The sequence below is a fragment of the Haliaeetus albicilla genome, chromosome 4 (assembly GCF_947461875.1).
Source record: "Haliaeetus albicilla chromosome 4, bHalAlb1.1, whole genome shotgun sequence".
In the NCBI taxonomy this organism is placed as follows: Eukaryota; Metazoa; Chordata; class Aves; order Accipitriformes; family Accipitridae; genus Haliaeetus; species Haliaeetus albicilla.
Genome location: NC_091486.1, coordinates 23,723,436 through 23,746,748, shown reverse-complemented (window position 1 = coordinate 23,746,748; position 23,313 = coordinate 23,723,436). Strand labels below are relative to the sequence as shown.

General features: G+C 38.0%; 1 protein-coding gene across 1 annotated transcript; it reads right to left on the bottom strand.

The window, feature by feature from the left end:
* Positions 1-728: 728 nt before the first annotated feature.
* Positions 729-15,131, bottom strand: CYBRD1 (cytochrome b reductase 1). Its single transcript, XM_069781398.1, has 4 exons — positions 14,888-15,131; positions 7,417-7,625; positions 5,177-5,331; positions 729-4,967 (listed from the first exon to the last, which is right to left on the bottom strand). Exons 1-4 carry the CDS (start codon positions 15,072-15,074, stop codon positions 4,667-4,669), a joined length of 852 nt encoding a protein of 283 aa, XP_069637499.1. The 5' UTR covers positions 15,075-15,131; the 3' UTR covers positions 729-4,666.
* Positions 15,132-23,313: the final 8,182 nt, after the last annotated feature.

Sequence of the window (23,313 nt, the reverse complement as noted above, 5' to 3'; positions counted from 1 at the left end):
TGATGACTGCAACAGTATTTTTTACTCTTCCATGATGATGATGATGATGTTGGTAAGTTTTAGCCAACAGCTGTATGATATTCAGGAATAATCAGTTTATGCTTTACACTTTTAGAAGAGTTTCCAATCAATCTTACTAAGCTTAAAAACATACCTTAATTCTTACTTGTTACAGATATGTTCATATAGATAGTTTTGCCATTTATACCATTTTATGATCAATAACCTGTTGATGAGTAACTTGATGTGCAGATGTTAAATCTGGGTCAGAAGATTCCATGGGGTCAAAACCTTTGCTCTGTGTTCAGTTTGGCTATTTATCTGAGGGTATTTGGATCTTACAGCACATTATGTGACTGTCATACATCAGAATTTATGATCTTCCCTTATTTGCTATGGCAATCTCATGACGGAGGATAGTTTTGGGTTTTTTTCCCCTCTTACAACTGCTATGAGGAATTTCTATTATGATCAGAAGGTGAAATACAGATTCTTCCTTTATAGAGTGAATTCCTTCACTTTATTATATACTTATTATCATTCTAACACTACAGAGTACATAAATTTCATCAGGAAGATCATCAGGAATGCTTGGAACTAAGAAATAATTAAGAAATTTTATACAACTATCCTTCCATTTTCAAAAAAGTAATCATAATTTGATCTTTTGCCAAATTTAGAAAGTTGTAATTTAGTACCATAATATAAATCTGTACTCAGTGCTATCATAAGCTTGAAAAATCACTTTTATTAACATACAAAAAAGAATAAGGAAAATAGACATTGTAGGTAAACATTTGCTTTCATCTACAAATAAGTACCGCGAGTAACAAAACAATAAAATAATTATTTAAGTTCTTGTGAACAGTTAGAAACAGAGGAAGGAATTTTCTGAAACAGAAGCAAAGGAATAGAAAATATTTGGCAATATCTTTTAGTCTCTCAATAAAATATCCATGTAAACAAGTAATCCATATTTACAATATCATATGCAATCTTCTTGGTTACATGTAGTAAGAAGTGTACATGTAATTACTGTACATTCAATTCTAAAGTCTAATTTGCACCATCATTTCTCAGTTTCGTTCATGTTGGAGAAAACACTATTCTGCTTCTGTGTGCAGTACTGCATAACAGCATGTAAATACATTAAAAAAATAATTTTTTTAGGCATCTTAAAAAATTAGCACTTTTAATGTTGGGTTTTGTAACTGCCTATGGTTTTATAGGAATCCAAACTTGGAGTGTAAGCTCTACAATCATGTCCCTGTAAAAACAACACTGTAGGAGATTTCCAAACATGCAGAAAAATCCTGATAAAAAAGCTAGAGTTCTACCTTCCATTTATATCTTTGAAAATACACCTTTTTATTTCCTGTGTTGCTACTATTACCCATAAATACAGGTAAGAAAAGTTGCATGAAAGAAAAGTTAATGGAAGGCCACTTTGAGAAGCAGCTTTGGGAATATGTTTTTTTTTTCAGAGAAAATTATTCTCCAAAGTCCTATGTATTTTTATTTAGCACTTGAACTAACCTCATATGTTGTAAGGATACTTAAAGACCTTTTAAATCAGTTTAGAACAGAAGCCAAAATCTACAGCACGTTGATTCTGTTTTAAATTGCACACACCAAGGCTGAACAAGGTTTAGGAGCTCACAGCTACCGCATCTCATGGGGACCTTCCAAAGACCAAAGCAGCCAGAAGCCCACAATTCATACATGAGAGATCACTGATTACGATAATTTCCCAGAATGGAATCTTCCAGCTCCCACTGACTTTCTACTATCATGTTTAACCTCAGAGTTGAAAAACAAAAATACAGTCTGGCAAACTAGCCTCAAAAGGTTGCTAATCCTTGATTTTCAGTTAGATTTATATCATCAGAATAAAGAATTAAAGAAATGCCACCATTCTTTTTCAAGCATCATTACCCTTGAACAGTACATGGAATAAAATGGAAAACAGAAGGCATACTGGTTACTATACCTTAACTTTAACAGCATATACAACCATTCACCTAAACGCTGTTGATTTCAATACATCCAAGTCAGTGTTGTAACAAAAGAAATCACAGATTTTGGGTTTTTTTTCCCAATATACCATACAGTTAAGAGTTTCTTCCAGAACAATCCTTAGGCAAGTGACTACCTTCCACACAAACACACACTTTTATTAGATGACTCAGTACTACATAAGGATTGAATGAGTTCATTTTCGCAGGTGGATGAGACACAGTAACAGGCCAATACCTACCAACTTAAAATGGTGTTGTCTGTGTAAGTGCAGTATAGAATGCTAGCATAGTAAATTACTCTAACAGTTGAGTTCATTTATTCACTTCACCTGTTACACTTCAAAAGTGTTAATAGAGCATCCCTCACAAAGACTAAACGTGCATTCACCTGCTGTAAGATGCTGACCGATTTCACCAAAAAAGCAGGCTTGTTAAGCAGAACATGAGATCAGAAGAAGACAGCACAGTTTAGTGTTCTCCACAAGCTACTGCAAATCCCTCTTCTTACTTAATGTTCAATATATAAATTTGTAATAGGATGCATAACATAATCATGCTGTGTCAGCTGAGCACTAATGTCATGTAAAACATGCTCTTGTTTTTCTCTCAGAAAGCTGCTATCAGTACTATTTGGATTTTATGCTGAAGCTGTGCAGAACAATTTTGGGGAAGATGGATAATTGTGTGGAATTTGAAAACCAGGGAAGAAGCTGTCTGATCTGTTGCACATAGTGGGACTGGAGGAGTGCTCACACAATAGTTTAGTATTCCTTCTGTCATACCTGAATTCTACACTAAGGCCTTTAAAAGCAGGTATTTTCTCAAATGAAGTAGTACACCAATGCTAGGTGGGTCCCAGTCATCCACAAACATATGTTAAGTGAAAATACAGAACACTGGGATGTAGTCCTTGAGTACCAAATAGTACAGCAGAAAAGTTTTTCAAATAATATACTATGCCAGCTTTCTATACTGCATTCACCAGATAATTAAATGTTATTACAAATCAAATAACAGGAACTGAGGTGCTTTTTGTCAGAGAAGATACAAAATAACTGATGACCAGAATTATTTGTACCAATGCAAGACAGAACTACAAAATGTGCATATTTGCTAAAGTTTAATGTGTTTAAACATTTTAAAAAGCTGAAGTAGATTAAAAATTTATGTAGTCTTTACAAAAACAGGAAATTAAATGCTCTCTGAAACCATCTATATTGCAGCATGAACAGTGGTAAATTTGGACTTGTAGTGGGCTCTGCAGCTTTTATAAGAAATTATAATAGAAAGGCTCGTCATTTTGGACATGTGCAATCAAAATAATCTATAATTATTATTCTACAATAGTAAAAAATACAAGTATTGTTTATATGTGTGAAAATAATGGATGAGCATAATACATTAATATGCCCATTACTAGAAAGAGCTATAAAAGTGCCAGTAGAGACTTAAACTGCATTATTTAACACTTCGATTTCAAATTAAAAAGTCATAGAGTTTATATAGTTTGCTTATAGACTAAAGTATGTCTTCATGCCTGTGATGATAATGATATTGACACCAGTGTGGAGATACCAAAATTGGCTTTCAGTTAACAGGTAGCATTTTAATCAAATCAGCAAAGCTCAGCTCTTTCTGGAGGAAGCATTTCCGTCTTCAAGCTCCTTTCTTCTGTGAGGCAGCTAGCAGTCTTCTCTGGTTTCTAACTTCCTAATTTCTAGTCTAGTGCCATAAATCAACAGAACTCTGCAATCAAATAAAGCTAGTAAAATCCTGCCTTCTGGGATAAAAGGAAGACTTGATTTAAGTGATAGATATTTTTCTAAGTGTATATCTGTAGCTTTCTAATATATCTATAGCTTTCTAAATAAGACAAATTCTGCATTTGGCTTTCTTACAATTTCCTTAGATTTCAGTAATGATTGCACATAATCCAAAGCCAAATGTTGTCTGTATACAATATATTTGGTAGAGTTGTTTAAAAAGTCAACAGATTTGTTCTGATTAAAAAAACCAACATAGAATTTTTTAATTTAAACATAACATTTAATGAAGATTTCAGGCAAACTTTCATTTCTTCTTTTGAATTAAAAATTTTAGACTAAACATTTTTATGGTGCAACTCTGCAAAGTGCTGAATGACCTCAAATCCCATAGATCTTAGCAGCTGGTGAGGGGGTTAATCAGCTTGAGAAATCAGGGCTTTAAAAAAGTGAACATTACCAGAAAAATTATGTGCGATCGTCTAAATTCTGCTGTCTGGTATACTTCATGACTCTGATTCATAACCTGCAAAATCACTCAGAGCAAAATTTAGTCTCAATCTTGTTAACTTTTCATGACTGTAAGAGATAATAAGCATTAAATTAAGAAGTGATATGGAAAACATTTTCCAATTATGTGATTTTACCATTATGTGATGTCATTCATGCTCTCATTTTTTAAATGAGGACTGAGTATGAACCAATATAATGTTTGGGGTTTATGGGGTTTACTGGAATTTAAATTCCTATGCAGAAAACTTAAGTATCTTTGAGCAAGCCATACTGAAAATAAAACCCCAACCTATTTATATACCAATATAGCTAAATTGGAAGGAATCAGGGGGAGTTGGCAATACAATAGTACTGTTATTCTGTGTATTTTCTTTACATAGTTGATCGTTGGCCTGCTTCATCAAGTTTGAGGTTTTGTTTTCTGGCTGCTTCACTACTGATCCTCAGATCAGATTTATCTGCATTACTACCGTCTGTCATTGTGGATTCTGCTTCTGTGCCTTCAGGAGTCCCTCCAATGGGCTGCAGAACTTTAGCATTCTCTTCTGGGGGGCGCTTCCAATGGGACCTGCTTGCCATCCACAAAATAAGTGCACCAAATATGACAAGCAAAAGACCAAGACAGTTGACAAAGGTTGCCTCTGGTGGGGATGCACTATATGCAGGATTTTTCCTTTGGAAGGGAAAAAAAAAGGTCAATTATCTTAAAGACAATCCTGGTCTAAAAACAGCAGTCTCCTTCTAGGTAGGAGGCTTTTTAAAAACAAAGCAAAGCAAAACAAAACAAAACAGTGTCCCAATACTAGATGGTTATTATTCTGTGCAAATGGAAGTACAATTTTCAATGAATAACCTTAATAAACAAGTGAAAAAAATACTTACAATGAAAATATAAGCTTTTCTGTGATTCCCATGAGGGCTGTCGCAATCACTGTTGCAAAGACGGTAAGGCCCGAATAAACATGTATTGGCATGAGAGCTGCTCGGAGAGGAACTGGAGCAAAAGGGAGCAGAAAGACAGCGAAACCCAAGAAAAGCTAAACACAAAACAGATTCATAGATAAAGCTATATGGGAAACAAGCTGCACTTCTCAAGCAGAATAAAAATAATCATAAACATTCCATTTTGAGATGCCTTCAGGTACAAATTTGAAAAGATTTGGCATTTTTATTTCTGAATGTGTTCCCTTCAAAACCAAAGCAGTAATTCTGGATTAGCACCTAGGAAGCAGACATGAAATATTTTATAAATAATCCCATCTAATATCAGTGTCCAGACTTATTGGTAATGCTAAAACTGCAACCCAACTAAGTACTGGAAACATACGTTTTCAGTGTCATTAATCCGGTAATATCTTAAAGGTGTGAGCAGCTACATTCTTACAGTCTCTTCAATGCCTGTTCTCTGCTTCTGTTACATATTTACACCTAAATGAATATCAGAAGGCAGTCTAACCTTCTTACTTGAGTGGACTAAATAATTTTACCTTGTGAAAGTTTTGGTTTAATTTAAGTACATGTCTTTAGAAGGGCAATGGTCTCTTTATATATCAATCAGCTGGCATTTACAGAGTGAAGATGTGGGTGGGTGGCATGAAGTTATTCAGGGGACAGGAGTCCTCCCATTAGCGCTAAATTTGTGATGGAACATAACCCATCATGTCACATGGTTGCACTCACAGGCTTGCCCAGTCATACTGAGGTTGCATCCCTTCTTTAGTTTGTTCTACCTTTACTTACCCCTTCTGCAAAATTAGAAATAGTGCATGAATTTGAATTTCATCTTGCTTTAACCTCCAGTCTTAGTCCTTGTCTTGTCTTTCCATGCTGGATTAAAAAGCCTGGTATTTTCTCCCTAGGAAGCCTTTTTAATACACTGTAATCAAGTAATCTCTTAATCTTCTTTAGATCTGCTAAACAGTTGGAGTTTTTAAGTCTTTCACTGGAAGATAGTTTTTCCAGCTCTTAAATTACTTTTCCAGATTTTCTTTGCTTTTTTTTTCTTTTTTTTTTACATTTAAAATAATGTATTCTGTAGTATTTTATATTAGTTTTGCTAATGCCATATACGGAGTTTAAGATAATCTCTTCTTAGAGAATTTACTTTTCCTGTTGTCACAGCATCATGAGAACTCATTTTGAGCTTCATGTCATCTTTGAGCACTTCTTTCCGGAGACACTGCTTTCCAAGGGACCGTCTCCATTTTACATTTCTGCCCTATTCTTAAATTTATGTCCTTGTGCTATACTGTATTAACATATGTTCAGCTTAAATACAATATATTTACACTATTGTTCCTGTAGGTATAGTATTATGTGAGCATCCCTCCTCAATAATTTTTCAACTCTGTGATTGACATGCCATTTCTGGCAAATGCCAAATGTCTCCTCTGTTAACAGAGATACTACTTTATGACTATTTTTTAACAATAATGCTCAATCACTTAACAAACATCAGTCTCTGACTGGAGACTTACATCCCAGTTTGGAGGAAGTAACACCACAGTTCTATTGATGAGACAGGCAAGGCATTAAGTGCCATTGATCATGTTTATAGTAGCAAAATGAAAAGTAGAATTAAGATCTTATTCACAATTCTTTATCTTAACCATTTGAAAAAATGCTGATACTCAGTATAGTGGTAGCACAGATTTCCCTGAAATAACTGCATTATTAGGACAAGGAAAATCTTAACATTGTTCCTTCTTATTCATTAGCTGTTGTTCAACTATAAAGAATATACTCAATAATGCTGCAATATTCTTTCTTTTTTCTAAGTGTTAAAAACACTATTTCAACACTATTTCCTGTACCTCCTAGCCTGAGCAGTGAAGGATAAAAGTTCAGAAGCCAAATCCCTCAGCTGGGGATTTTCTGTGCTTGATCACCAGATAATACTTATTTTTTTCTTTTTAGTGTTTTGGCAAAAAAATTAAGAATCACAATTTGAAGGAAGAAAATTGATTTCTATAGTGTAATACAGTATAGGGAATTCAGAATGTGTGTGCAGAAACATCACATCCAGTAGTTAAGAGTGTATTAGTGAAGGCCTATTGTGCCTGAATTGCTCAACACATTCTTCAAATTTTACAACTTGTTTGTAAATACAGTTAGATTCTGACCTGGAAAGAATAAAATATAACAGCAGTCAGCCCAATCCAGCTGTGCAGACTGTACATGTTAGGAATGTTCCTGGCATTGTGGAATTCAAACACAGCTACCATAGAAACAATTGCAAGAATCATAGCTATGGTATTTAATCCAGCATGTATGAACTTCATTAGGAGTTTGCTGCACTTCCAGGTCCAGGGCAACCTGTACACAATAATAGCTGAAGAAAGAACAGAAACAAGATTTTATGCCTTATAGGATAACTTCTCTCAGATTTTAATAATCATGCATCATTCACATAGGTCCATTGTAAATTACAGGAAAATCCAACCTTTAATCCTCTGAAAAAGTCTATTAAAAGCCTTTTTCTCCTACACATAGCATAGCATATTCCAAATATACAACTGAGGCTTAAATACCGCTTTTAGGGAGATATCTTCCTAATTTTAAAAAAACTTAAGTGTGTTTCAGAAAAAGAACAGTAAACAACTTGGTGTCATCTTTTCCTCATTCCCTAAATTCATCTAACAGGGATTCTGCATAGGATTTTGATTTTTCTGCTACTAGTCAGATTGGAGCCATAGGGCCCAATTCTTATATCCAGAAGACCACCTATTAAGAAAGTGTGTAAGATATTTTTTAATATTTATTCTCTTTGCCAACTTTGGATAATGCTATTCTCTAATTGCTTAGATATTTATATGATTATGATCTATTGCATTGATACTACCAGGATTATTTTAAATGCGAAAGTGCTACTCAGCATAAGGGAATCATAATCTTAACTCTTAAGAGACGAAAGGATTTGGCAACTACAACTCTTCCATCACTGTTAGATGAATGTGAGGGGGGGGTTGCCTGTATTTGCATTAATAACTTTGCCTGTATTTGCATTAGTAACTCTAGCAGACAGTGTTTTGTCCATTCTGAACAAAACAACAATTTCCAGTGATCTAACTCCAGTTATTCCATAAGAGTAACTTAGCCTAGAGCTGCTTCTTGGCTCTTTCCTCGAGGTCCCCACCACTCCTTCTCTGCCACAACTGTTCTCTGCCTGTCGTATGACCCAGGTGCTTTCCACAGGTGACATACACAGACAAGATTACTACCCCTACTACCTGCAGCCCCAGGTAGTAATTCTGGATGTATGAGAGCACATACATATATTCAGATAACGGGACAAATAGTTATGAGGACACCTGATCACTTGACCAATAAAGGCTAATGCCCACATCCATAATGTCTTGCCTGAGCAAAAAGACTGAGCTCCATTCATCTGATTCATCACATCCTCATTTAAAGTTTCTGCTTAGGAAATTACATTCAAATCTTTATATATAATTAGCTATACTAAACCAAAAGAATAAGAATATATGCAGGTGTTTAAAAAAGTTCCTGTTCCAAACATTAAGAAATAGATGTGCACCAGAAAAAAAAAAAAAGAATTACCTGATAAATACAAAGACTAAGAATTTACTTAAGTGATTCTCATGTACCTTACATATTACTTCTCCATAACCCTAGCTTTTTATGCAAAAAGCATAGGTTATGGAAAATAAATAGGATATTCATTCTGTATGTTGTGATGAATAATAATAAATGATAAATTAATTTCAAAGTTCAGTTTACACTTTTTTTTTTAAACTTGGATACATGCCAGGAAATACAGTATTGCATTAAATAATTCACAAAAGAAACACTGTTTGCAAGTGAAGTTTCCAGACTACTGTCAGGTTTTAAATCAATGCTTTTACATATTGTGTGAAAATATAATACTGGAATGAAAGTGTCCCTTAGAATATTTTAATATATACAGCACTTAGGTAGTTCTCAGCTTTCTACGTTGGAAAAGTAACAACAGTAAACCCTACAAAATCAGGAAGATAAAAGCCTGGTTTTTAAGACAGTTTGACAGTAATCAATCTATATGATGCAGGCAGTTATTTCAATATTAACAAGATATAAGACTATCATATAACTTTTGGGGAACTGTTGGAGATGATCATAAGCTTAGTGTGCTAAATCATACTATTATTAATTAACTTAGTACTAATGATTATGATTTCTAATCTTGTAAAGCAGTTATGCTAGAAGGCCCCAAACAAGCCTCAACATCTCATGACGATATTCCCAGTAAATCCTCCTTGCTCCATCTTACCATGTGGCACATAGTATTGTTAATAATTTATACCAAGTGCAGTGAAGTAAAGTACTGGACTCTATATGTCTTGAAGTAAACTTGATGTGCATCAGTCCTGGTCTCAGTTTTTAGTCTTTGATTTCAGGGGGTCAAGTCCTGACTAAAATTTTTGTATAACATTTTTCTTTGGTGCATAAGATGCTGTTATCTAGTTGATTTAACTTCCAAAATCACTATCAAACTCCCTAGTCACTTGTCCACGTAGTCTCAGATCTTTATCTGGGACATGAATTTTCTGGGCTGTTTCCTATAAACAGTATGATAGAAAAGCAAGGAATACAGACTGATGGCTTGGACACTTGTTAACAATACTGTGCATTAGCATGTTATGTGCCACAGCCCAGGACATATGCATGATAGTACAACTTCGTTTAATCCTCTTTCCGTGAGGGCTATGTGTGAAGTTATACATTGCAACTTGAGCAGATCTGACTGTTCATCACAGTGAAAAGACACAGTCCCATTTCCCTATCACCACTTCTGTTCCACTTCTGTGTGCTTCCCCACCTTTGTCATAGCTGGTGCTTTTCTGCCCAGCAGAAGGAAGCAAGACAATCTGGGGAACATAGGGAAGAGGAGGAGGAAGATTCTGCTTTCAGTGGTGCAAGCTCTTAAAAACTGACTCAGACCTGACATGTAATTTCATCTCAAAATTAAAATAGCCTGGGTTAAAAGCACATATGGAGTTACAGCATTTTTAGCAGTGACATGCTAAAGCAGTCCTGTGAAGAACTTTCTCTAGGTACAGCATCTCTACTACTGTTAAAAAGCTGGAGAGTCTAGGTATCCTTAGACACAGCTGCTTCTCTCAGATCTGACTCCTGTTTTGAGCTCCAATTTTAAAGCATGTCGCATAGGGCAGAGTGATCTTGCAATATCTTTTATGTGGCATGGAACACCTGTTCTTTGCCAAACGTACAAAGCAAAATTGTAGAATTAGCTCTCTAGTATTTCTGACTGGCACATGCTTCACGTGCTGTAGGGAGGTGTCAAGGATTGCTTCCACCTTAGAAGGCACACAGTGTGGTTCTGTGAGTGCGCTGGGGGTGCACTGCACAGCACCTCACAGCTGCCAGAAAGGAATGTTCCTCTTCACTCCTTTTACTTCCAATCCTGCTACTTCTTGGCTGATCCTGTCACTTACCTTTGGCAGTTCTGAATGCCCACTAGATTCTTGGGGAACCACTTTAACACCAGAATGGACAAGTGCCCATTTATGATTTCAAAGGGACTCAAACTAAGCTCATCAAGAGAGCTGCCTCTTCACAAGTTGCCTGTGATGAGACCCTCACAGCTTAGCAGTCATTTGCCCTTCTGATTCTTGAGAATTCTGCAGCCCATTGAATATTAGAAACTCCAGCAATTAGCTATTTTTCCTTCGAACAGATGTTCTGTTATGTTTGAAGCAGAGGTAATCATGTTTGTCAGATAACTCAGAGCAAGCATTATCTTCAAATGTGATTTCAAGATGAAAGACTGCTTACTTTAAAATAGATTTGCACTCCTTCTCCTTGCTCTTGCACATTGTCCACCATCTCCCTTCTCCCATCTATGGCACTTCTGAGACCCTTTGTGCAGGCAATTCAACTTTCTATTCCAGCAAAAACTGTACTTGGGGGGGTGGGGTGGGGGGTTCGTTTTCTGCTAGTTGAGTTAATTCAGTTTATGGGTCTGACAAGGGCCAGAGCTGGCACAAACCAACCAGGAGGAAGATGAAGTCTGAGTCAAGGAGAAAGCTGAAAGGGAGAAGTGGAAGAAAAAAGTAGTAATATTTCAGCCACAGTGAGCTGTTAGGTTCTCACCCACCTAGGTAATTTCATCCATACAGATGAAATTTAACTGACACTGTAACACCACATGGTAATGTGGCAGACCAGGATTTTTCCTTCTCTTTTCTCTGTAAGAACTCTTAAGTAACATTCCTGTTGTATTCCTTTATTAATATACTGCTGGCGTGAGGGTACATCCTCATGTTTTAAGCCTGTGTAAAATACAAGTTACATGATACTTATATAAGATGAGGAGTATTAATTGTGCAAGCATCTTTCAAGATTTATAGTGTCAACCTACAACTTTATGGTATAGAGTTTCCATGTGACTCACAAGCAGTAGAAGACTGATCTGAGGATGGGTCTACCCAAGACTACCCCATCCTCCTTGTTCTGACTCACTTTTTATTCTATCTTCCACAAGCCTAAAAACCACCATGCTGCTCCTCAGTCTGCAACAGAGATTGTCACATCTCTGTAGAAAAAAAAATTATTTTATTAGTTGAGTAATGGGAAATCCTCAAAAATAATTTATTCCACATTATGTCTTGATGGGTTTCTTAATTAGTCCTTTGGGAGAGAACCAAACATTATCATTTGCAGGCCAAACATGAACAAGCATGCAAATACTTCTTTGCAGCATGCCCTGTGTCTACAATTGTTCTTCAACACTTTCACATGTAAAATAAGACAGAATTCCTTATTTATTTACTTATTTAACCCATTCTATCACACTACTATTCCTTCAAGCCTTTCTTAAAATGCACTTTTCCTCCTGTTTTTTTCCTATCTTACTCTTTTCAAAAATGTTGCTGTACTAATATGCACACAGACATTTATTGCCTGTGTTTTTCCCACTTTAAGTCTGGAAAATCATCGGGACAATTGCTGTGCACTGACAGTGTTTTGTCAGGTATCATTTACCTATAGGTGCTGATCCACAAATATTAAGTATTAATATTAACATGCCTACAGCTTTTTCATTTGATTGACAAGATATATACAACACTTTTATCAGGGCACATCGACTTCCCAATATGCACATTATTACAGTCATCCCTTCTACCTCCTATAGACCAACAATACAACATTTCTATCCTTTGTATAGACTTCAATGAACTCAAGAAACAGTTGATTTGGTTATTATTTCAAATCCTCCACACAACTTTAATCAAGATATTTATTAGCTATTCCTTTCTACTTTTAATTACTTAAAGAATTCTTTTTTCTTGTATGTGTGCAAAGAGGTATCCTATTCCCCAGTCTCATTGAAATTACTTTGAATTCAGTGGCAGACTTCTGTCAGCCAAATTTAAATCAGATTCACAGTGGTATCTTATCTGTTGATATTTCATCTGATTTACTACAATACTGCTTCAGTCTCCAACTTTGCTCTTCTTGTTGTATAATAGGATTTCCTCCCTAAATAATGCTCTATTATCAATGAATTCCTTGTATATTTCCCCCCTCCCTTTTTTTTTGAGCTATGGTAGACTTCCATTTACTTTACATATATCCTTACCTACACAAGGCTTGAGGCAAGCAACATCCTTACTCTGTGACACAGGGCAAAACTGAGTTTCAGAGGAAAAAAAAAAAGAAAATGCGTAGGAAAAAGCTGCAGAAAATCTCCCCCTATATTCTTCAAAAATCTGTGCTTATATAAAAAACAGTAGTTTGATCACAGTAAGTAGTATAAATCTTAGTGAAGTCACCAGGTGTTTCTAATTGCTTATTTATAGCCTGAAATTACACTTCCTATTGAGCAATATTATGTAAAACAACTTCCAAATATTGTTTATTGCTCAATAGTAATTTGTAACTTGAAGCCACAAGGCTCCCACTCCCATTGAAAAAATGAAATTTGCAGTGTATGTTCAAATCACAACATTCCCTTCATAGCCAGAACTAGCCAGCCACCCACTCCTCCTGTATCTTCCAACCTCTGACTGGCTGGGCTCCTGCCGAAGAGCGAGCGAGCGAGCAAGTGAGCACACATGTGATGCAAACAACATGTTCCACTGGAATGAATGTCCGGATGTGCTGGACAAGTTTTCTGGCTGGATGAATGCAATATATCATTCAGCGGTGAAGCGAATGTAAATAAGGTTATTAAAAATGAAATTCTAAGTTTGTCTAGACAAAATTTGAGTTTATTTTCTATTACAAAGAAAAAATACTCCTGCTTACGTTTATACTGTAAGTCTTCAGAGGTTCTTCATTACTTAAGAACAGTAAAATGTTCCCCATCCTCTCCCCACAAAAGTCAGTGGTGAAACTGTGGGATAATTTCCACTGTTCTCTGCAGTATTTATTTGCTGTTCTTGGAGACATTACTAATGTTTCACTTAGTTCTCTTCACGTTGAAGCTAGCAAGAATTTTGTCACTGACTTTATAAAAAATTGCCGTTAGAAGCTGTTATCTGTGTCAGATTTCCCCATTAGTTTTAATGCCATTAGCATAAATTGACACTCCCAAATTTCAGGACTTTTAAGGTACAGTCAAGTGCCCTTATTTTTGCAATATTTAGCCCTAGTTCAAATATATTCACAGGCTAGATAAGCACCTCTGTGGTGCTCTCTCATTATCCGCTTTTTAAACTTTACTGAGAGCATTGTATTTTTCTTTCCTAAATCGATACCTTTTATCAACTAAAGTGTGTCTAATTTACTTGTATTCTTGGAATTAGCCAATTACACTAACAGCAAAAACACAGTTCAAACTCCAGTATTCCCACTGGCCTCAAGGAACAACCCTTGCACTTAAGACCTAACGTACTAATTGTGTGGGATGGAAAAAAGATACTGTTCATGTCGTAAGTGTAATGGGAAACATTTAGAAGTCAGTCCGAGGCTGAACTTGATGCTATCGAAAGTTCATACACTCTATAAAAAACCAAAAACCACCACTTCATCATAATCGTTGTATGCTATTTAGGCAGCAGGATTAAGAATGAATTCTGAAGATATATTTTACAAAATAATTTACACTAAGTCTGGGCTGACGAACTGGATTTTAACGATGCTTATGGTGCTACATTTTCTCTGGCACAAACGCCGCTCCTGGATCTAGCTTCAGTGGTACTGCACTTTCCTTTCTCCTCTTGGGACGTGGGAGAGAGCCAAAAGAGAGGGAGCCAAAAGACAGGAACTTTCCTAGGGCAGCAGCATTTCTGGCACTGGGGTTCTCAACTCGCATAAACGCAGGCTGACTGGGAAAGCACACCTCGCAAGCATTACTCAAAGTGCGAGGCGATCGCAGGCCAGGGTAAACAAGTGCTTGCAGAAAAAACCATACGTAGCAGTTTCGGCTTATTACAAGGGACCCTTTGTCCCTTCTCGGGGAGCGCCGGCTTTCCTAACCCGCTCCGGCCGCGGACCGCTGCCCCCCGCGGGCCGCCCCGCTCCCCGCGGCCCCGGCCCCACGCAGCCCCGGCTCCCCCGCGGCTCCACGCCGCTCCGCCCCGCCCCGGCTCCCTCCGTGCCAGCCCGGGGCCCGGGCCCCTGACGCACCGATGCCCTGGATGAAGACGAAGCCCGTGATGACGAGGACGGGGTGCCAGTTGAACTCCCGCGGGCCGCCGTCCCAGCTCAGCCCTTCGCGGTAGTGGAAGACCCAGACGAGGGAGAAGATGACCGACACGAAGCCGACCAGCAGCGCCGAGACCAGCAGCGCCAAGAATCGCCCGTAGTCCTCCATCTTCCGCGCCCCGTGCACGGCAGCGAGCGCCGCGAAGGAGGGGCCGGCCGGGCGGGGCGGGGCGGGGCGGGCCCCGGGACGGCGGAGCGGCGGGCGGTGCCGCCCGCCGCCCGCCGCCCGCTGCCCGCTGCCCGCCCGGCGGGGACGCCTGGCCGCGGGAGAGGGAGCGGGAGCGGGAGCAGGGCGGCACTGCGCGCCCCTCCGCCCTGCCGCGCCCCTCGGGGGTCGCAGACCCTGCTTTTTTCACGAGGAGGGTGGTGCTTTTTTTTTTTTTTTTTTTGAAGCAGTTTTCACAAGCTTGCCGAGAGTTCCTTTCCCTCGCGTTCAGAACTGCGCCTCAGAAAGGACGTTTCTGTGTCAGCCTGTCCCCTGCCAGGGCGCCGGGCCCCCAGCTCTCCCCGCTGCCCCCTCCCGGCACTGAAGTAAGGGAGTTGGTGTTTGCGGGTTTGGGGTGGAGGTTGGTGGGTGTGGTGAGTCAGGACACCGGTGGGCGACAGGAATTTACAGACCTGCCATAAAGATAAGCCAGCGCAGCCATAAGCACTAACAGATAAAGCAGGAACGCTGCTGTGGTGAAGAGGCAGACAGGACGTACAGCAACCGTAGGGTAGGAGCGCACTTAAAGACGCTGGCGGGCTGTACTTGGAGCACGCTTTCTGTTGGGATCGTCCCCTTTACTTCCCATTGCATTCACTGACTGCTGTAAATGTAAACCAGATACTAACCAGTTTCATATATGGACTCTGGCCTGAGTATGCAGGAGTATTTGGGCGTTGTTCTGTTGAATGGCATCAAATATATCAAATGTCCACTAGCTAAGAAAGGGACAGCACAAACCTTAAGACAATTCCGACAGGTATGGAAAGGGCCATTGCAGGGAGTTCAGAGAGGAAAACAGGAGAAAGCAAAACAGAATTGCAAAGAGACAACAGGCAGTGCTAGCCAAAAATATAACTTGATAGATCAGACCAGTTTTGTCAAATCATGTATTCAGCTGCTTTTCCCTCTGCTGTAGAACATTCAGCTGGCTCTGAAGCCTGTCAAATGTAGTAGTAGGATATGCCCAAACACATACTCAACACTACTTTTCTAGTATTTGATTAGTTTACTTTTTGAAATAGATATAGTGTCACAATACATATGAATTAGAAATTCATTAACTGATGGAGAGAAAAAAATACTATTCACTCTGGCTAGTCTTTGAGCTGTCTGATATCTCATGCTCAAATTGAGGCTTAAAAAATGAAACAATTTTATCGAACTTAAAATAGTTTCAGTAGAATATCTGCCAATTCAAACCCAGTACTTAGTAAAGTGTTGGAAACATCTACATAGAGATGTGAAGACCAAGCCAGATTGGAGTGGGATGCAAATATATTTCTTCATTATTCTCTCTATTCTCCTAAAAATAGATGTTGACCTCTGACATTTTAAAGAAACACTTGACTTGAGCATAACTTGTGTAATGATGTTTAGCTTTAATTTGCACGGATTTGGTGTGACCTGCTCTCAGGATTTAAGTGGTTGCTCATTCCAGTGACAATGGTAACTAGAACATTGATATTGTTAAGTTTCTCAAGTCACAGCATCTAAGAGAGGTGAAGATCTAAGCCCTGAATCTTCTCATGCATGCACTCATGCATGAAATTCCAAAGATGCCAGATTATGATTAGCTCATGAGGCAAGCAGGTCATCTCAATATTATGTTCATAAAAATTTTACTAAGTTTTCTGGGGATTGCTTAAATGAAGTGAATCTTTTTAGTCTTTACTTGCAAACCAGCATATGATAAAACCATAAATCTGCCTCCTTAGTGCACAAAAAATGTCATGTGGCTCAAACAGCATAGTATTTATACATGGTGAATTTTGGAGTATTTTTACCTGTTAAAAATATCTTTTTCTTTACTTCTTTGGAATCCTTTACTTATTGTCTTTTAAACAATCAAATAATCTCTGTTGTATTTTCAAAAATTTAGTGTTTAGTTAAAGAGTATTGTAAAACCTTCAGATTTATGTTGAAATCCTACAGATCGCAAAGCATCAGTTTCATAGCGCTTGTCAGTTCCATACAGGGAATCGTGAAATTATTACATGTAATTCCAAAAAAAGGTTTCATAAGCCCCAAAATGTGTCCATTCTTTCCAGTTATCTGAGCTGGTCTAATAAAATGTCTTTTGTCTCCATAAAGCCTACAAACTAACATAAAATAAATATTTATTTTAATCTACCTTTTATGAACCTAAATCTCCAAATTGCAAAATACTTCCAGTTCCCACTGATTTCAACAAGCTTTGATTACATCCAGTCACCCCAACAGTCCCACACAGGAACCTTCTACCCAAGTGGATTTTACTTATGCTTGAATCTGTATCTCTCAGAAGACCTTCATGAATTCTTATAGCTCAAACTGGTGCACCCTGTTAAAGCAGGCAATAACAAGACCAAACACAGAATTTTATTGAACTGAAAAATGAAGCCCAGTTTTGCCAGCTAACCATGAACAAATTGTTTTTAAAATAAAATTGAAGAAATGTGAAAGTTTACAGAGTGTTGAATAAACCAAACCTGAAAAAAGTGCAAAATAAATTGTTAGACAAAGTGAAATGTACTTTATGGATAACCTGTAATGCAGAAGGGATTTCAGAGAGCACAATTAGTAACTCCTGCCTGTACTTCTCCTTGTTTCCTGTTCTTCTGCCCCTTCTTCCCCCACCTGATACATGTGTCAGATCAGTATGGAATCAGAAGCAATCTTCAGCACAGCTATGATGTCCGAGGGGATTGCATGTTTACATGGAGGTGGGAACTCGACATCATACAGCTGACTGCTGAGGGCTGAATTACGCATTTGATAATCTGTTTGGAACATAAAGCCCCACTAGCATAAAAATGAAACTAGCCTGTATGGGGCTTTCAAGTCTCTTGGATCAATGAACACCTGCTTTTGTTAACCATTACTGTGGATAGGTGCCACAGCAGTTCGTAATCTCTGTTCTTTCCCAGAGCCTCCTTCTCCTAGAGCACGTTGATGTTTTTCCAGTATAGCACCAACTCTGTCAGTGTGGTGCTCCCTCTTGGCAGTTCTGTCGGGACATCACCTAATACGCATGTCTTTCTTTGGGTTGCTGCATTGTCAGGTGCAGGAGTAGGGTGACTGTGGCTTCAGACCTGGAAGAACCTACAAAGTAGACAGACAAAGTAAGACCTACAAGACAGACAAAGATTCAGAGATTATTTTGAAAAGGCAGCAATGGACTCCTGCCTGTCTTTTGCCTGCAGTACATGGCTACTTGGCAACTTCTGTCATTGTTGCTATACCATTCATATATTTTTGAGAACAGTAGCCTAGACATAAATGTACATGAATGTTTATCTAAGCAACACCATGTCACTGTAGATCATTATTTTGTGCTTTTGATGTAACTTTTTTAGTACAGGAAGTGTTTAGGAAGCATTTCTTTACTGAGACGATGGTCAAACACTGGAACTGGCTTCCTAGATGCCCTGAGCCTGTCAGTGTTTAAGAGGCATTTGGACAATGCCCTTAAGAACATGCTTTAACTTTGTCAGCCCTGAATTGGTCAGGCAGTTGGACTAGATGATTGTTGTAGGTTCTTTCCAATAGAAATATTCTATTCTATTCTTCTATTCTATTCTGTTCTGTTCTGTTCTGTTCTGTTCTGTTCTCCAGTGACCAGTAACTGACTTGTCAGAGCTGTAGATAGAATGAGGTTAGAAACTCTTTTACCAGCTACAGCTTTATCTCTGTTTTTCCATGCTGGATATGTCATTGAAGATCCAAGCCTTAGAACAGGACATTCCAAACGAGTTACAATGTCCTTCAGAGCATTTGGATGAGTTTTTCAGAAGCCTGATGGCTGTTCATCTTGTAAACAAACAAAACTGCTGAGATAGTCCAGCCATGTTTGTCCTGGCAGCTCATTTAACTGACTCATGTGGAAGCTTTAGAAATATCCCCTCAGAAGTTATCTTACCAGGACTAATATTGACAAATGAGTTGCAGTAATTAGTGTTTGAATGGCACTATCAAACCAGAATGAACCTTTTATTCTTTTTGGCACTGAGTTCCATGTCTTAAGAAGCAGAACCATTTGACCTTTACTGTTGAGGGCATCACTAATTTATCTTTGCAAAAATTGTGACTATTGAATGGGACCCTTCCTAGAAATAATCTTTACTTACTCTCCACGCTGGAGAGAGCTTTCAGTGAGATAGAATAAGGTAGATAGTGCAGCTTTTGTCCAAAATTCTGTGCTGGTTATAGGTCAGTCATTATTACCTGTGCAACGAAACTCTTTATTGTGCTTCCATCCATAGACATTTTGCTTCTGTGAGTTGTAAAATATTTTTCTAATAATTTAAAAGTCTTTTGTAACAATTTTTGTAAATTGTGGAACCGTGGGGCAGTAGTTGGAACTGCCAAAGGAAGATTATAAAATTTTACTGCTCATACTTTTTATTTGGCTTGCGCTTTCTCATTTTCTTCCCCACTGCTCAGCAGCCTTGTCAGTGAATATGTACTCAATGACAAGAGAAAGACAGGGTGTGCGCTCTTTTTATGCTCAAAGCAAATCTTATCAAGAGAAGCCAGTCCTTCCTATCTTTTCAGTCCCTGGGCACTGACTGGGGAATTCCTCCTATATTTATCAAATACAAATAAGGATAATGAGTAGCACTTCTGGGACCCCATTTTTGCTTCTCCATCCAGATAGCTGATCATTGAGGTGTCGTGGTGAAGCGGAGAAAACAGACTTGATTTTGCTGAAGTAGAAATGCTGGAAGTATGCTGCTTTGGTCCACAAAACAAATGTTTATAAGAGAGTTACAAAATCAAGCCAGCTTCTAGGCAGTAGAAAGAAGGGGCAGTGGCATTATAAATGGCTAAAATAGGAAGAGCGTGATGTCAACAGCTGGGAGTTTCCTAGATGTCTGCTCCAGAGCATGGAAATGTGCCACAACCATGCTGCAAGTTACATGTTAGAGGCAGGCAACACACGTACATACCCACAGTTGAGGCTAACTGCAGATCCAGAAGATAATCAGGAAAATTGCCAATGTATGAGTCTGAATGTGGAGCATCCAAGTAAACGCGTTAACAGAATAATTTTCCCATCTGGCTTCTGGCAAGCAGCTGTTACTGAGGACTGACTGGTGAGCCTGCAATCCTATGGATCTTGTGGAATGCATTGCTTCTCCTGCGGCATCTCAGGTAAGCCGGAGGTCTTGAGCCACTCTGCAGAGTAATTCCAGTGAATCATAGCTTCCCCTTCCATGCTTCCTTTATCTGTTCCTGAGAAGAATGTGCATTTACTCCTCCCTAAAAATTTAATATTCCTAAGAACACAATATTCCTTCCCACTCAAGCAGGAATAAGGTATTTGTACTCCCAGTTTACTAAATAAGTTTTTAAGCTATACCAACCAAAGCAGTTCTTAACAATTGTACCACTTTATTCACTCTGCTAGGATACCTAGTTCCTTTTATTTAAAAAAAAAAACCACAAACTATTTTGGCAGTTCATTTTAATCTCTTATTATCCAAAGCAAGCAGTTTGACTACTTTAAATTTATTTAATCTATAAAAATTAGAATGCATTGACAGAAAATTCTTTTGGAGCTCCTGAAGGTTATTTTGGTTATCATTTTGTAACTTCAGTAAAGCAGAAATAAATACTAAAGTTATAGTTGCATAAATGCCAAGTCTAGCAACTAGAAAGCTTCAAGTGGTCCTCTCTGAAAATCTAAGATCATGAAATAGCTGTAAAACAAAGATGTTCCCTTAAATATTCCTAACATTGATTTTAAATATTGGAATACTTGTTTCCTTCTTTTAGTATTCATAACCTATTCCATCTGCGTATCAGGAGAGACACCTGGAATTCATGTTGATACACAGAAACTTTCGTCAAGTATGAATAGGGCTAGTTGACAATTACTATACTATTCATCCATTCTTCAAAAGTAACATTTTTGCAGGAAGTGTCTGAATTCTCTGTTTTAGCAGGGACTAATTAAATTTCTCCAGTTCATGGAGATAAATAAAAGGTTCAGAAAAGGTTCAGATATGCTATGCAATTATTATTAGTGAGGCATTGCTACATACGTATCAGATCAATTCACACACCTTCCAGAAAAAAAGCTGGTCTTTAAAGGTTTTGTACTGGTGACTGTGGCAATACTTGGCAGTTATGAAAGAACTCAGTCACTGTTCTAGAAATTCTTTTGTGGTTCAGCCTTAGAAAACCACATTTTGACTACTTCTTCCTTTTTTTTTGCTCACATCATTTAGGTTTTGTATATTCTGGCAGCAGCAGAAAGCTTGTATCAAACAGCCTTAGGTGAAAGGCAACGTGAATTCACTAGTCCATGACCTTTTTACTTACTAGACCAACATCTTCTCTTTTGCAGGCAGAGTGCCCAGAGACTTTGCTTGAAGCAGCTAACCGTAGTTCCTCACAACTGTTCTTTAAGAAAACACCCAGTCTACATGCCACTCTATACAGGTGTCCTTTCTAGCAGGTATGCCTAATAGAAATCTCTACCATAACTGGGAAGCAAATTAATTTGTTCATTAGCTGTTCCATTGTGTGGGGTAGCTGCCGCAGTTCCATCAGGAAAAAAGTTTCTTGCTGGTGAGTTTTTGGCAGTCTTCAGTTACTGTTAGGTAATATAAATGGTATTTTTCTCAACAGCAAGAGGAAAATAAAAGACAAAATGAGAATAAAATGAGCAAGAAACTGTGCTGTTAAAGTAACGGGGCATATCCAGAAAAAAAGAATAAAGAGACAGTTCTCCACACTGAAAATGCAGAAAGTTTGGGTGAAGTTACCTATTTGGGAACGTTGGCAAAAGTGGCTAAGATCCCTTCAATTCCGCGTTTGAATTACACATTTGAGAGTCTTTACACATGGTAACAGTATATTTACATTTTTATATATGTATATACATATATTCTTTTTTCCTTGGGCATCTAGTGCTGGTGAAAATAACAGAAGCATGAGCTTTTCAGCTTCAATCTTTTAAAATATGCACTTGGTCCAGTTACTTGAGACCACATTTGATCTAATTACTTGAGGCTTTATGGGCAGACTCAGGAAGCCATGGCGTGAGTGGTAAGCACCCCCTGAAATACACATGAAGTAAGGGAACTCAGAATTTCACACTGATAGTTCCTTAGTCCAACTTTTGTAAAACAGAAAACTATCAGTAAACGGATTTCCTGATCATAATGCAGTTAGCTACTGCGTGTGAAAAGTGAAGAATATTTTTGTCTTCTGTATTTTATTAATCTTAATTTCTGAGTTTATAAATGGGAAGTAAACTATGTTTGAAGAAGTTACTTCCATTTTTTCAAAGCAATTTTGTTTCTCTTTTCTTGTACTAATGTCGCACTTTGGTGCTTGCAGAGATAATTATGCTGGGCATGTGCACAAGAATATTTTTTCCTCTGTAATGGAAACCACATGACTATCCTCAGAATTTCTCCACTTTACAAATACTGTTATTCTTTAGCATACTGAATTATTCAGATTGTGTAAGAGATTTCCAAGCACCTAATTTATATCATGAAAAAGAGAAAGATAAGTGCTCTAGAATCATCATAAATGGACATGAAACTATAGGTCTACAGGTCAGATCTAATGCATTTATTCAAATTTCGTATCAATTTGATACTGCACAATAGTACAGCCCTGCCAGCAACAGTGACCAAAAAATGCTTACATATAAAATCTCCTAGCAAAGTAAAGTACTACCTTTTTTCTGGTGGATCAGTTTTGTTTAAAAATTTAACTTGAAATAAAAGCTGTTGATTCAGGTGGGCTGCCACCAAGCATGCAGGTATTTGTGTTTGGTTCAGATACGTGGTTATTTTTAACAATGTAAAAAAATACTGGTTTGTGGTCAGGATTTTCCTCCCGTTTAAATAGTAGTGTATTCTTAGAATTTTCTGGGGCTCCGCATAGGTACAGAAGGCAACACTGCTGTTGTGCTGAAAAGCACAATCCATAAGCATTTAGTGATTCTGCTTCTCTGGTGTGTCCCAGCCCATTCCAAAGTAGTATTGTGAATATACTTATAGAAGCGTTCAGGGCTAGTCATTCTGGATTCTCTATTCTTAAATAGCTTTCATAGGTGTTTTAAAGTAAACAGAAACATCGCTCCCGTTTCTGAATGAAAATGTCTGTGTGACCTTCCAGGATGGAACATCTGTAGTGG